General features: G+C 40.4%; 1 protein-coding gene across 7 annotated transcripts in view; it reads left to right on the plus strand.

The window, feature by feature from the left end:
- The window catches only part of pard3ab (par-3 family cell polarity regulator alpha, b), a 289,056-nt gene that overhangs the window by 110,579 nt on the left and 165,150 nt on the right, over window positions 1–13,327 (plus strand). For all 7 annotated transcript variants that reach the window (XM_033651213.2, XM_033651215.2, XM_033651220.2 and 4 more), the window contains exons 4-5: window positions 4,545–4,732; window positions 4,953–5,096. In XM_033651213.2, the coding sequence (XP_033507104.2) occupies window positions 4,545–4,732; window positions 4,953–5,096 (332 nt within the window). The remainder of the gene's footprint in view (window positions 1–4,544; window positions 4,733–4,952; window positions 5,097–13,327) is intronic.

The following is a 13,327-nucleotide window of genomic DNA, read 5'->3' on the forward strand; positions in this document are numbered from 1 at the left end:
ACATGCACAGTGTGAGGGAGGTCACTTCACTCCTAATTGGATTTCTGGGTGAGATGCTGAACGTGAATATGCAGTAAGAAATGGAAATCTTGGGCATAATCACACCTGCCAGTTACGTCCAATTTAACCGTCTCCATAATAAATTCTAACCCTGTTTAATTGACGACGCTGAATTTCATCAGCTGGAATTTATTGGGTTTTAAGAGAAATGTCTGTCATGGAAGAGAAGGAATTTGATTAATTTTTTTTTTTCTTGAGCGCCTAATGAGAATAGCTTTCAATCACTGATTTATGTTGGATGAGATGAGAGGCGCTGGACTCTGTGGGGCTTTGCCAGTTTTCTTGTTCTGCCCACAAACTCAAAAGAGAAGTGATTAAGCTTATTAGACAGAGAGCTCTATTGAAATTCACAAATGGATTAATGTTAGTTTCTTGGCTTTGTTAAACTCAAAACCTCTGCAGACATGGAAATGCGGATGAAAGAACGATGCCACTGTTGTGAACATGTGAGGCTTTGAGATGCCAATTTGAAAAGTTAATTTCCAAAATGCAACAATTATCATTAAAAAGTCATACTTGGAAGTTCATAATGTAGTCGTTAATCTCAGAAATATAGTACAGAAGTCCCTGATACTCCTTTTTAAAGAGTTTCTTTTAATTTGTGCTGTTAATGTTATGTTGCTTTTCATAATTCACATTTGAGGGCTAAAACTCTTCATGTTATTTGGAACGAAGCTGTCAGTGAACTTTAATGCTTTTTTTAATAAAAGAAAAAGTTCCGAGATATTAACTACATTTTAATTCCTCTAGAGAAACCAAAAGAAGCAACACAAATCATCACATTTTGCAATACAGAGAGCATAATGTTTGATTCCTTGATTGACTTATTAAAGTTAATGAGAGACTGTTGCAGTTGGTGTTTAAAATTATTTAAAATTCAGAGGCAGAGGAAATCTGTTAAAGAGAACATAAATGTCAGTATGCCTACTTAGTTAGCTAAATGTTTGAGTGTACTATTCACGCCTTTCTGTATTCCCTTTGCGCATGGAAGAAAGATTTGTTTATTTCATTCATTGTGACAGTCACTGCTGACATGCTTCCTTGGGTCCTTTATGTTGACGTAGCGACATCCAATAGATAGCACAAGAAGGCAAAGTAAAAAGTTTCTGACAGCAACAAACGTGGCGACCCTGGAGGAGGTCTTAATAATGTACCTTTGAACGGAGGCAGTTAAACAGAAGGTGGTGGTGTGTGAAGCCATTTAATACATTGCGACTTATGGATGGAGACCTCTTTTCAATATATTACCGATGAATTAATAAAACCTTTATTGCCCTAAGGGGAATTTGCTTTGTACAAATGAGCATAAAGGAGCATCAAAGACATCATCATCAACAACAACAACAACACACATAAAACATGCATCATAAAAAAACCCATCATAAAATGTCATAACAAAGCATCATTACTGGAAAGTGATAAAAAAAAGAAGTGCCAGTTCCAGACCATGTAACTTGAGCTTGTTGAGCATTTGGATGCTGCGTAGGACAAATGACGTTATGCCTCTTTTAGTCTGCATCCTGGGCCTGCTAGACCTGCGCCCTGAAGAGTGCATATTCAGACTGTAAAGGGTGCAGTAGATCTGATATGATCATTTGAGTTAGATTGATTGTTCACTGGTCTTTCATGTGAGTAATACTGCACATTAGTCCTCCAGTTATCTTGCTACCCAGTTTAACAGCCTCATCCAGTTTGTTCTTGTTTTCTACGGACAAACCCCTTCCCCAGCACTGAATACAAAATATATATATATGTAGTATGAATAAAGGTCTTGTAAAACAGTATCAGTATAGTTCTGTCCATGTAAAAAAAGTTTTCTTAAAAAGTAGAGGCATTGTTGAGCCTTTTCAACCCTAGCATTTGTGTTTGCACTCTACATCAATTTGCTATCAGTAATAGTGCCCAGATACTTGGACTCCTGTACACTTTTTTTTTTTTTTTTAACTTTTTTTTAAATTTATTTATTTACATGAAATTTACAAACAAAGAACATGAGGTCATCATGGGTGTTACAGTTAAAATCACAATATATTTTTCCACATACATCATGGTATAATGTCATATTATTCAAGGTGCATTCACAATCCATTTTTCCCAGCATTTAGTACATTTCTCCAACTCAAGTCTTAAAACAAAAGTAAGTCTCTCCATACAATAAATTTCTATCATGATCCCGTGCCACTGGTCCAACGTTGGAGGATCAACTTGCAACCATTTTCGGGTTATAACTTGCCAAAAGTATCTTCAGTAAGTATTTATTCTTGTGTTGGACTGTTTCAGGTATTTTACCAAGATATAAGGTAACAAAGGAGTAGTCTAACTCCACCCCCATTCTCCTGTACACTTTCAATGGTTATACTGTTCATAATTTCAGGGAACAAATTGATGATAATTTCTTTGGTTTTCTTTGTGTTCAAATTTAGTGACTTATCTGAGCACCAATTATAAAAGTGGTCAGTCTCAGCTCTGTGACTGATTTCTTTGCCAGTTAAGGTCTATCAGCACACTATTACATCATCTGCAAATTTTAGCATTGTACAATCATCCTATTGACTAACAGTCATTGGTTTACCATGTGAACAGTCTCGGGGAGAGGACACAGCCTTTCAAGTTCTTCTGTTACACTGTTTTTAAAATGTCTTCATTGTGTCCTACAGTCTTGTCTGGCTTGAACTTTGCTGCGCTGCCCCCATGATTTTTGGTGATACTGCTGAATTTTGTTTATGTCAATAAGCTTTCAGAATACTCGTGCAAATATGAACGTCATGAGCAGAGTACTAACAGAAGGTGCTGTCCATGTCCATATATTTATCTAACTTTGAGTCTTTTACCCACAATGCCAGACATAATTGAAATAGATTGCGTCAGGGTGGAAGAATTTAAAATAACTGTAGAGAAAGTAGAAAGACACTCTGGGAAACAACTTTCAGAATAGTATTCTAAGGTTTTATTGAACTTTCCACATTTCGGAAAACAAGAAGACTTGTGTAACTCAATCAGAAACAAGCATCTCCCACAAACTGAACTGTCAAAACTGTACACTGTGCTGATCAGTACACAGTTTAAAGTTGAAAGAATCAGCGTATGGTGTTGGATTGCTACCAGGACTCGTCAGTATAGTTTAGCTGAAGAGGGGTCCTGTGTCCTCTTGCCTCCTGGGAGTTGTAGTTTGCGTGGTGTTGAGACAACTTGTCAGGACAGCCTGCACTCTGTCCCCTCCTGAACTCCATCTCCCAGATTGCCGCTGCCTCCCACAGCTCAGAGCTGTTTAGGTCCCACGCTCTGGGTGACCCAACAACGCCAGTCAGCCAAGTGTATGAGTGTACACACACACACACACACACACACACACACATACACACACACACACACATTTTCAAAGAAATATTGTAGCTATTGGCCCAGATATTTCAAAATACAAACACATTCTTATACACAGTTTGTAATGGTTTACACACCCACACACACACACACACACACACACACACACACAATGATAACATACACAAAGCCACTTCAGTTTGCATAAATGCACATACCTCTAAACAAACGTATTAAGTGTTCAAACACACACTGACCCTAAACATCATCTGTTTATCAGAGAGTATATATACATAAACAGGGACACACACACAGATGGACAAGCTTCATCTTGTCATGCACTCAGTCTCACAATACACACAGAATCACACAACTGTTGACGGAGACACACAGTGCTCTCTTTGGACAGATTAAAGTACTTCCTGTATGAACACACGCCACCATCCCAAAACATCTGACCGTGTTTGAGGAGCAGAACATCCTGGAAGAGAACATGGGAACATGACACTTGGCATTGTCATCTGAAGAACACCAGCATTTTAAACATTTTTTCCTTTTTCGTTTACACTCCATCTCTCTTGTGTAGTCCGCTGAGTGCATATCAGCCAATCAGACCTGCCTGTTGGATTTTGGAGATGTCTAAAAGTGGGAGATTTTTAATGTCATAACATCATGTCTTGTGTACAGGCACAGGCTGTGGTGTTTTGTGTGCGCTGCCCTTGTTGGAGTTGTTATTTGGACCTTGGCCCACTTCCCACGCACCGCAACTTTTAAACAGAGTGAAGAGTTTTAATGGAAGGCATCCACTTACAGTGGTGTTTCTCAATAGGCTCTTCCTCATATTGTTGTTCCCACACAGTGTCTGCTGCTCGGTGATACTCTGGCAGTAAAGTAGAAACTAGAGCTGCCTGATTAGACTTTTAGTGACAAATCAGATTATTCCACAATGGGATGATAATGGAATCTCAGTGATTAATTGCCTTTATTGGGCCACAATGTTTGGGGAACACAATTTGTTCCAGCCTGTTTACATCAATCATCTCTAAACATAATATTAAATCTTTGTCTCGAGTCTTATCAAGTACAGCAAGGAGCATGGTTTTCATTACATAAATTGCCAAAAGTATTGCTGTAACACCCTCGCTGTCTTTCCTGTGTCTCAGATATGCCCCTCCACGTCCGACGCAGCAGCGACCCTGCCCTGCTGACCATCAACGGGCCGTTTAGTAGCGGCGAGTCCCGGGTACAAACAGAAGAGCCTCCATCAAGGAAGAACCCAACCCGTTGGTCCACCACCGCCGGCTTCCTGAAAGCTCGCCACTCCCCTGGCACCAACAGCCTCGAGAGGAAGGTAGGTGGCTGGGTGTCAAACACAGAGAAAGCTGTTTGCTAACAAAGCGCTCAATCAAAATGATTAGATTGTGATGAGTGAAATACACTTTCAACAACTGAGGGCTTTTATATATCTGGTTTGGGAAAAAAGCATTTCCTTAATTTTTCAGTCAATGAAACGTGATATATTATACAACAAAAATATTCTTCAAACACCTTTGTTTTTTGTGTCTTCACAGGGCAAAGGTATGGAAACGTACCGCAGTCTGCCGCGGGATGCAGGGACATGGGCCAATCAGAGAGAGTTTCAGAGAGAGACGGCCCGCTCGTCACTCAGCGCCAATCACCCCATGGTGGACCGCTGGCTTGAGAGACAGGAACAGGTAGGACCATGTTCAGTAGCTGTGAAAACATGAGTACACTTAAGGGCAGACACATTAGACAGACCTGTGCTGTGTGGATGATGCTGTCATGTCGTGCCTCGCAGTACCACGAGATGGTTTTTCACCATCACATTTGCCAGAGCGCCAGAGTTCAAGAACTTCCTATGCTGCTGGATAAAACAAGTCTGTAGGGAGATGGGTACAACATATAATAAAACACCTCCCATTAAAAATACTATAGAAAGTAGTATTGATGACATCATTACACACTGCATGTCTCTGTTATATGACTGGACACGCAGTCAACACCTGATACCTTCAGCATTACAGCATCCAGAGATTTACAGCCGGTCTCACCCTCCACAGTCCGTCAGCCCTAAGCTCTGTGAAAGCCCGTCTGAGTGGCCGAGATCCAGCCCAGAGCCCGACCCAGTTCTATCACTCCCCCCTGGCCCTCAGCGTCGAGGTTAAAAAGTGAGGAATTTCCACCATAAATCCACAATGCCACATAAGTCATGGAAGAAGGAATAACATAATGTTGATACAGTAAATAACATAAGCCACATACAGTACATATGGTCCTGTTTAAGTGGATATGTAGGAGGTTGCCAGGGCTCGGGGCTGTGCTCCCACCGGGGTCGTGCACACCAAAGAATGATATGATAACATGTCATGAACCACTTGCATCATTCAGTTTCGGTCTTTGCAAAGGTTGTATTACAAAAATATATGTTTTCACTTGTGTAGTGTTGTTAAATAAAAATGAAGCACTATGTTGTGTGAATGAGCGTGCATACACACTGACAGTCCAGTCCCTATCTTATCTTTTTATGGGCTGTTGGGTTTATTTATCAAACATGTGTATGTGCTGTGGTTAGACATCTGCATTACTCTCTAGGTTGAGTGAAGTGGAGTTTTGTAAGTGAACTGTTGAGATAATAATCTGATGTTGAACGCGTGCAAGCTTAGAGCCCTGATGCCTTTAGACAACAGTTAGTTGTTTGATGCCCTTGGGCTGCATGTGACAGGCCATCATCTGCAGTTTTTGCGGTGTGTTTAGCACCATTAATGCCCTTTTCACAGACTGCTTGTCTGATTCAGCATGCTGATCCATGTTGGTAGCAGTCAGTTAGACTTTTGTCTGACTGATTTCATTTATTTTGTGCCATTTTTCACCTCTTCTGTCCCTCTTTCACAAGCAAAATGCTCTGGACTAAATACACTGGTGCAAAGCAAAGCACAATCTTACAGTGCCAGTTTCAATTTTGCACTCACACATATTTTTAATTTGTATTCAAGCATATGACCATACTGTTTTATTTGATTCACAGTGGTGTGAAAATGGTTCACAAATTTATTTTGTCTCTGCCTGTTTTCTTATGATTCAGATTACACACAAGATATTTTTTCTTATGCAGCCACAGAATGTACATACATGTTGACAACCAGCTGACTTTTCACTGAAGTCTTTAAGTGGTGTTTAAGTGCAGCTATTAATGTAATGCACAAGGTCACTTGTCAGTTGGTTTTCATGGTGCTAATTCTTCAAAGTCACCTGTGAAACTCAGCGCAACCTGACATCCTCTGTCTTTAAAGTACTGTTTTAAACATGCAAAATTACAGTATAGTAGCTTTTGATTTATCATCTCAGGCACTTAGTGACTCTTCTACGTGCCATCTCACTCAAACTTATTTCTATTTTTGTCCTCATGTAAGTTCTTTTGTAAACAGTTTCTTCCATCGAAGGGTTAAATGTACAAAGAGTTCTCACCATCCATCAAGAGTGTAGAGCTGCGCCATTTTCCTCATCTGTCTTACAACAGGTTTTAGTATGAAGGGGGTTAAGTGGTAGAGGTCACTGCAGGATGGTGTAGTTGGTATTAATGACCAGCTGAAGGCCATCTGCCCTCCTCTACACACACATACACACACACACACACACACACCTATACACGCATACACAGACACACGCATGTTTCACACCATCCGCTCGTTCAGCTGACAGCCCTCACTATGACTTGAAGAGCTACATCAATCCTTGTGGCCTTGTGTGTGTCTACTTATTTGATGCTGCCTTTCTCTGTGCAGTGTTTCCCCTAGGATTCTTTTCAAGCATTGGTGCTTGAGTGCTTGACTTTTATTTTGCATTGCCGAAAGATACTTCACATCTGCCGATACAAGAAGGGCTTTAGACACGCATTTGTACACAACTGTAGATGTGGATTTATGTAGATGTGGTGTTATCTTCTGATGCCTCATATGCTGTTGCAGTCACTTCTGCACATTGGGGCAGATGTAACATTCGACATCTACTGTTTGAATTGAAATTGAAAGTATGACACGGATACAAGTTGCCTACATAAAAATTGTGTCCAAAACCTGTTACAATGCAGATGAGAAAGAGCTGGGACACATAAAGATGCCATGCTTTCAAGTGGGCACAATGCAGGACAAAACAAAGTTCAATGTAAACACTGTCTGAAAACAGTGGAGTGTATCGCAACCTCTACAGAAGTGTTCAGTGTGGTGTGTGTGTGTGGCATGTGAGGAGAGAGAGAGACTGTGTGTCTGCACTCAGGACAGGCAGGTGAGCTGGACTTCTGGTTAGTGAATGTTCAGTGTGAGTTTCAGTTTGTCAGAACCGCCACACCAGTGAAGCTATTTTAGCGTTGCAGAGAGAAATTGTCTTGCATGTTTTGCGTCATCTATTCGGCCTTCAAACAATATAGAATTAATATCGGGCATAATGATTGGTGGCCAATCAATCAGAGCAATAGAGAGAGCAAGTTAATTGCGTTTTGGGAGATTTTAGGTGTCCTGCTGCTAAATGCACGTAGGGGAACCACTACTGTGTGATGGTGAGAGACAGATTAATGATTGAGTATCACGTTGTGTATTCTTGCTTCATAAGTGTAAAGGTTTTGTGTGTGTGTGTGTGTGTGTGTGTGCGTGCATATATATGTGTGGCTGCACATAAAATGACCAAGCCAGATACTCTGAATCCAAGTTGCACCATTGTATTTCTTCATTTCTTCTTATCATTGACACACACACATAAACACACACGCTGACTGTAGTTTGAGGTCTCACGGCTGTTGTTGTTGGTCAGCCTTGTGTACAGTATCTCGCTGCTTGCTGTCACACTGTTTTATGTCAGGTTGATTTAAGCCCCACTTAGCTGACTTTGTTCCAGGAAGGATGTTGCAACTCTGCTGTGATGAGAGAAGCTTTGCTTTTGTTCCAGTCTAGATAATCAAATGACAGAACAGCTAAGATACACCAGAAATAAGAAAAATATCTTTTGTTAGAAGCAAAACTCAGTTAGTATCCACTGAAGATTGTTGTTGTTACAATACGTTCTCAGTGCATTTGATTACTCTTGTCGATGTTATTCTGTTGTTGTGATGGTCAAATAACCTGACTTGTCACTATGTTTTATTTTGTTGGACTGGAGTCGATTACACAACTAGTCAAAGGAGACTCTTTGCTCATATTTTGTACAGAAATCCACCAATTCTTACCACACACTGACCACTTAAATCATAAAGCCAGACATATTTCTGTGGTTTAGTGATGACATGTCTGGAGATGAAATCTGATGCTGCAGAGTTACACGGCCCAGCTTTTTTTTCATACTAACTGTTGCAGCATGTAAAATGCAAAACTTTACTTATGTAACACAACTCATTCCACAAGAAGAACAATGTATTTTTTTATGTTTTGCAACATCTGCAGTGACCCAGGGTTGTAAATAAGAAATAAGTGTTGTAACTAGCAATTAATTTTCCCAACAATAGATCTACTGATTCTTTTCTTGTAGTTACTAATTAATCATTTGGTATGTAAGATGTATAAAATGTCAGCAAAAAAAAATAATACTAATAATTGCCAGAGCCCAGGGTGAGGTGTTGGTTTTCTACTTTTGTAAGGAAAAAATATTTGCATTAAGTGCATTTACTATATCTGAATAGTTTAAATATATTTTAATTGATATTCTGTCAATTACCTAATCAAGCGATCGACTTATTGTCTCAGCATGATGAAAAATATATGACTTAGAGTTATCATGTGAGATTTTAAGCTTTAAAATTGTACGGGTTCTGGAGGCAGAAGCAGTAAACACATTCTGGGAACAAAGGTTGCACTTTGAGATACAGTTAAATAAGGTAGCAAATAAAAACAAAGCATCGAGTCTGATCTGCAGTAAATTCTGTTAATAGAGCTAATCTGGGGCATTTCATGCATCTTTAATGGCCATACAGCCTCCGCATACGTTCTAAACCTACAGTTCATTACAGAGCCAAAAAGAATTCTCCTCCAACACAATTAGCCCAGAGAACCATTTTCCAGTAGTATATGAAAGCTTTGTTAAGAGTGCAGAATAGCACGGTATGGGAATGAAAAATAGCAAAGCAAGAATAGAATATGCAGTGATTTAATTAGAATAGAGCGGCACGGAATGATGAATGAACAATTTCCTCAAGTTAGTCTCATCTTATCTTCCTAGAATGAATAACATGGCACAGAAGAGTATGAAATGAAGAGAGGAATTAGAATAGAGCGTCACATAATGAAGTAGGCCTATTTTACTCCTGTGGAGAATTTCGGCTTCTCTCATAACAAAACCTGCAAAACGTGGCATTGCTTCGCACTGAAGTGAGCCAGATTGAATCTCATTGAAATGAATGAAACTATTCTCCGTTCCCAAGTGGGTAATTGTGCGTGCCTGCAGCAGCACCGACGGCTCCCTGACACACAGCGAAAATTGAACTGCGATAGTTTTGAGCTGCGTTCACAAGCCCCTAAACTCCAAGCCCCCCCTTTGGCAACAGGTAGGGGGTCGCCATGGCAACAGTGAGCTGTCAGTCGAGTGTGTATTAATGAGAGCTGTTAGGACGTGCTGAAGCTGCGTAGAAAATAAAGGTCTGCACTGCATGTGTGTGTGTGTGTGTGTGTGTGTTTATGAGTCATGAGGGCATTTATGCATCTGTGTGTGTGTTTGTTTGATTGTGTGTGTTTGTGTGCCCATCCATAAATGTGTCTGTGGCACCCATGAGTGTGTGTGTGTATGCATTTGTGACTTTGGCTGTGTGTGTTTTGTGTGTCAGCTGTGAGCATGTGTCAGAAATGCAGGCAGCCATAGACTTGGTTGCAAATCAACCAATTAAGAAGAAAAGGCACAAGCCGCTGAGCCTCCTTCAGTGTGAGCGTGGACAGCTGAACCTCATGCACAACACACACACACACACACACACACACACACACACACACACACACATGCACAGAGCCTGTACCCTTTCTGGGGTCAGTCTTCACCTCTGAGGGGAGACAGTAGTCTCTGAGGACTTGCATGGCATGAAGTGTGTGTGTTGTATTGAATCTGCTCCATCTAGTCAATATCTCCTGTTTGTTTGTTCTGTTAGTGTAGATACATGCATGTGGATCTGTTATTTTATGTATGTGTGTGTTCTGTCCAGTGAAAACCACCAATTTGATGTTGTTTGAGTATGACCATACACATTTATAGATGAAGAATACTATATTTTTCACATTCTTAGGCTTCAAAAAGCCTTCAAAGACTCCAATTACGTATTAACAATGCTTAAAGCAAGCCTGCTTTCTGTAATCCATGAAAATTTAAAAAGTTAAGATACATGGTTTTCACACAACACCAGTGGGTTTGTGTGTGTGTATATTCACATCACGCCTGCAGGTCTTCCCCTGAGGCCTGACAACACTTCTATTGCTGATACCTGGAGCTGCAGCCAGACACCATTAACACAGAGGACCTGGACTCTCCTCTTACAGCATTACAAACACACACACACACACACACACACACTGTCAAACTCAAACTCAAGCACACACAACAATGTATGTATCCAAACAAAGATGGATTTATGATCTTTGTGTCATTAATAATTGAATTTTTCCAGCATTTTTCCTGCTTCATGAGTGATGCAAAAAATTGAAACCAAACTAAATGTGGAATCTCGAACACAGTAGCATTCTTACAGTTCTGTTGTAGACGGCCTAGTATCTCCTTTAAACAAGAAATATGCAGCAGTTTCATTTATGTTTGTAGATGGACAAACCTTTATGTACTGCCTTTTGCAAAATGTGTATACCACACATCTTAGAGCTGATTGACAAAATTTCTACCTAGGCTGTTATAGTCAAATCAGTTTATTTATGGAGCAGAGATGTTTTTAAGTAATAACATTTAGACGTGATTAAACAAGAATCATAGTTATATTAATAACGTACTCAAATGCAATTGTAAAGACTTTGTGGGATTTAAAAGTGGTGATAGATTTTGAACGCAAGTCTCTAATGCTCAACAGAAAGTGATGCATTTCGAGTTTTAAGCAGCAGCAGTTTGTTGAAAGGGTATAAGAACTGGTTGCTGCTATGAAAAGCTGTAGCTACTGAACCATGACTGAGGAGACAAAAGAGCGCCGTAAATGGAAAGTCAATTTTGTGTCAGCTGAAAAGCCAAAAGTAACAAATGTCACAGCAGTGAACACACAAAGTGATTGACAAGTGAGATTGTTGTAAAATCTACAAGGCCATCCTCGCAACGAAAATGTTTCCCAAAGATCAGATGCTTCCCATGCATGTACCAATACAGTCAATTTTTGAGGGAATTTTTAAGATTTAAAGGTCCTGTGTGTAGGATTAAGAGGCATCTATTGGCAGACATGTTATAAAATATTCATAACTATGTTTTTGTTAGTGTATAATCACCTAAAAATCAGAATTGTTGGGCTTTTGTTACCTTAGAATGAGTCGTTAATGTCTGCAAACGTCAGCCATGTTGTGTCTACAGTACCCAAAATGGGCAAACCAAGCAGTGGCTCTAAATAGGGCCTGTCGTGTTTTTGCTTTGGCCACTGGTGTTCTCCTACATGCTTGGCACATGGGAAAAGTTTCACTTCTGCAACCTGACTAGATGCTACTGAATCATTCACACTGGACCTTTAAGCAGCGTAACCTTTGAAAGACTTAAAATGACTCAGAACTTTATACATTATTTTCCAATTGGAACCTTTAAAGTGCAGATCTGATCAAACTGGGTTGGTGCAGTTCATTATTATAACTTACTGGAGTCCAGGCTTTTCACCTCAGTGACACTGTTAGCATTCAGTATGTACAGTGTGTGTGTATCATAGTGAACGCAGCCTTGGTTTGTGTCAGTGTGTATTTGTGATGCTACTGTGTGTCCTCAGCCATTAGACTGCTGAGGGAGAGTTGAGTTATCTTTCGTGGTGGGATGGAGGCTTCACACAACTCACTGGGGACGTTGTTACACAGACATACTGAAGGCAGGTCAGCACACACACGCGCACACACACACACACACACACACACCTACCTACCTCCATACCTGTGCAGGAGTATTAATGCTGACATATGCATGTGTGCACTGTGAGCGTATTTGTAGGCAACCACTTTGCATGCACACGTTAACACAACAGCCAGTGTGATAAAACATCTATGTATCACATGGAAACAATGATACAAACTTTTTCACACATACAGAGACACACACACTCCTGAACACACCGCAGGATGTCCTTAACACAGAAAGAGAGAGACACACACATTTATTATGCATACCCTGCATTTCAAAGCATGCTTAAACCAAAATGAACAAGCGGGTGTGCACACATACATGCAAAATAAACACATGATTACGCAGTAAGTGTATGCACCAATACAAATCTTCTAGACCATGTAAGTGCACACATGCACACACACACCTTTCTCCAGCGCTTCCTAACTAACAAGCCTCCATGCAGTGTATGTAGTGGAGAGTTGAGTCCCTCAGGTGCACAGAGCAGCTTTAGCAGGATAAATCATGGAAACCTGAGTCGTATACTCATAAATCACCTCAGACTCGGCGTGGAGCGTGTGTTCGTATGTGCATGCATAATGCGCACCCAAACCTGCATGTTTTGTTGAGCGTAAATATGAATAAATGAGTGTGTGAATTGTTTCTTCATTGTGCGCAGGTGTGTACGCATACGTAGCATTTTCTATGTGAGGGTTCAAGATATCTGTGGGTGCATGTGTGTGTGTGTGGGTGCATGTGTGTGTGTTTGGGTGTTAATAAGATGGATGAAACTGAACAGTCCACTTCTTTCAAAGCAGCAGGATCACAGAATATTCTGAACAAATGACCAGTAGGTGCTGCTGTGGAGCTTAGATCAAAGAGAGTAAGGGTGTGT

The sequence above is a fragment of the Epinephelus lanceolatus genome, chromosome 12 (assembly GCF_041903045.1).
Source record: "Epinephelus lanceolatus isolate andai-2023 chromosome 12, ASM4190304v1, whole genome shotgun sequence".
NCBI lineage: Eukaryota > Metazoa > Chordata > Actinopteri > Perciformes > Serranidae > Epinephelus > Epinephelus lanceolatus.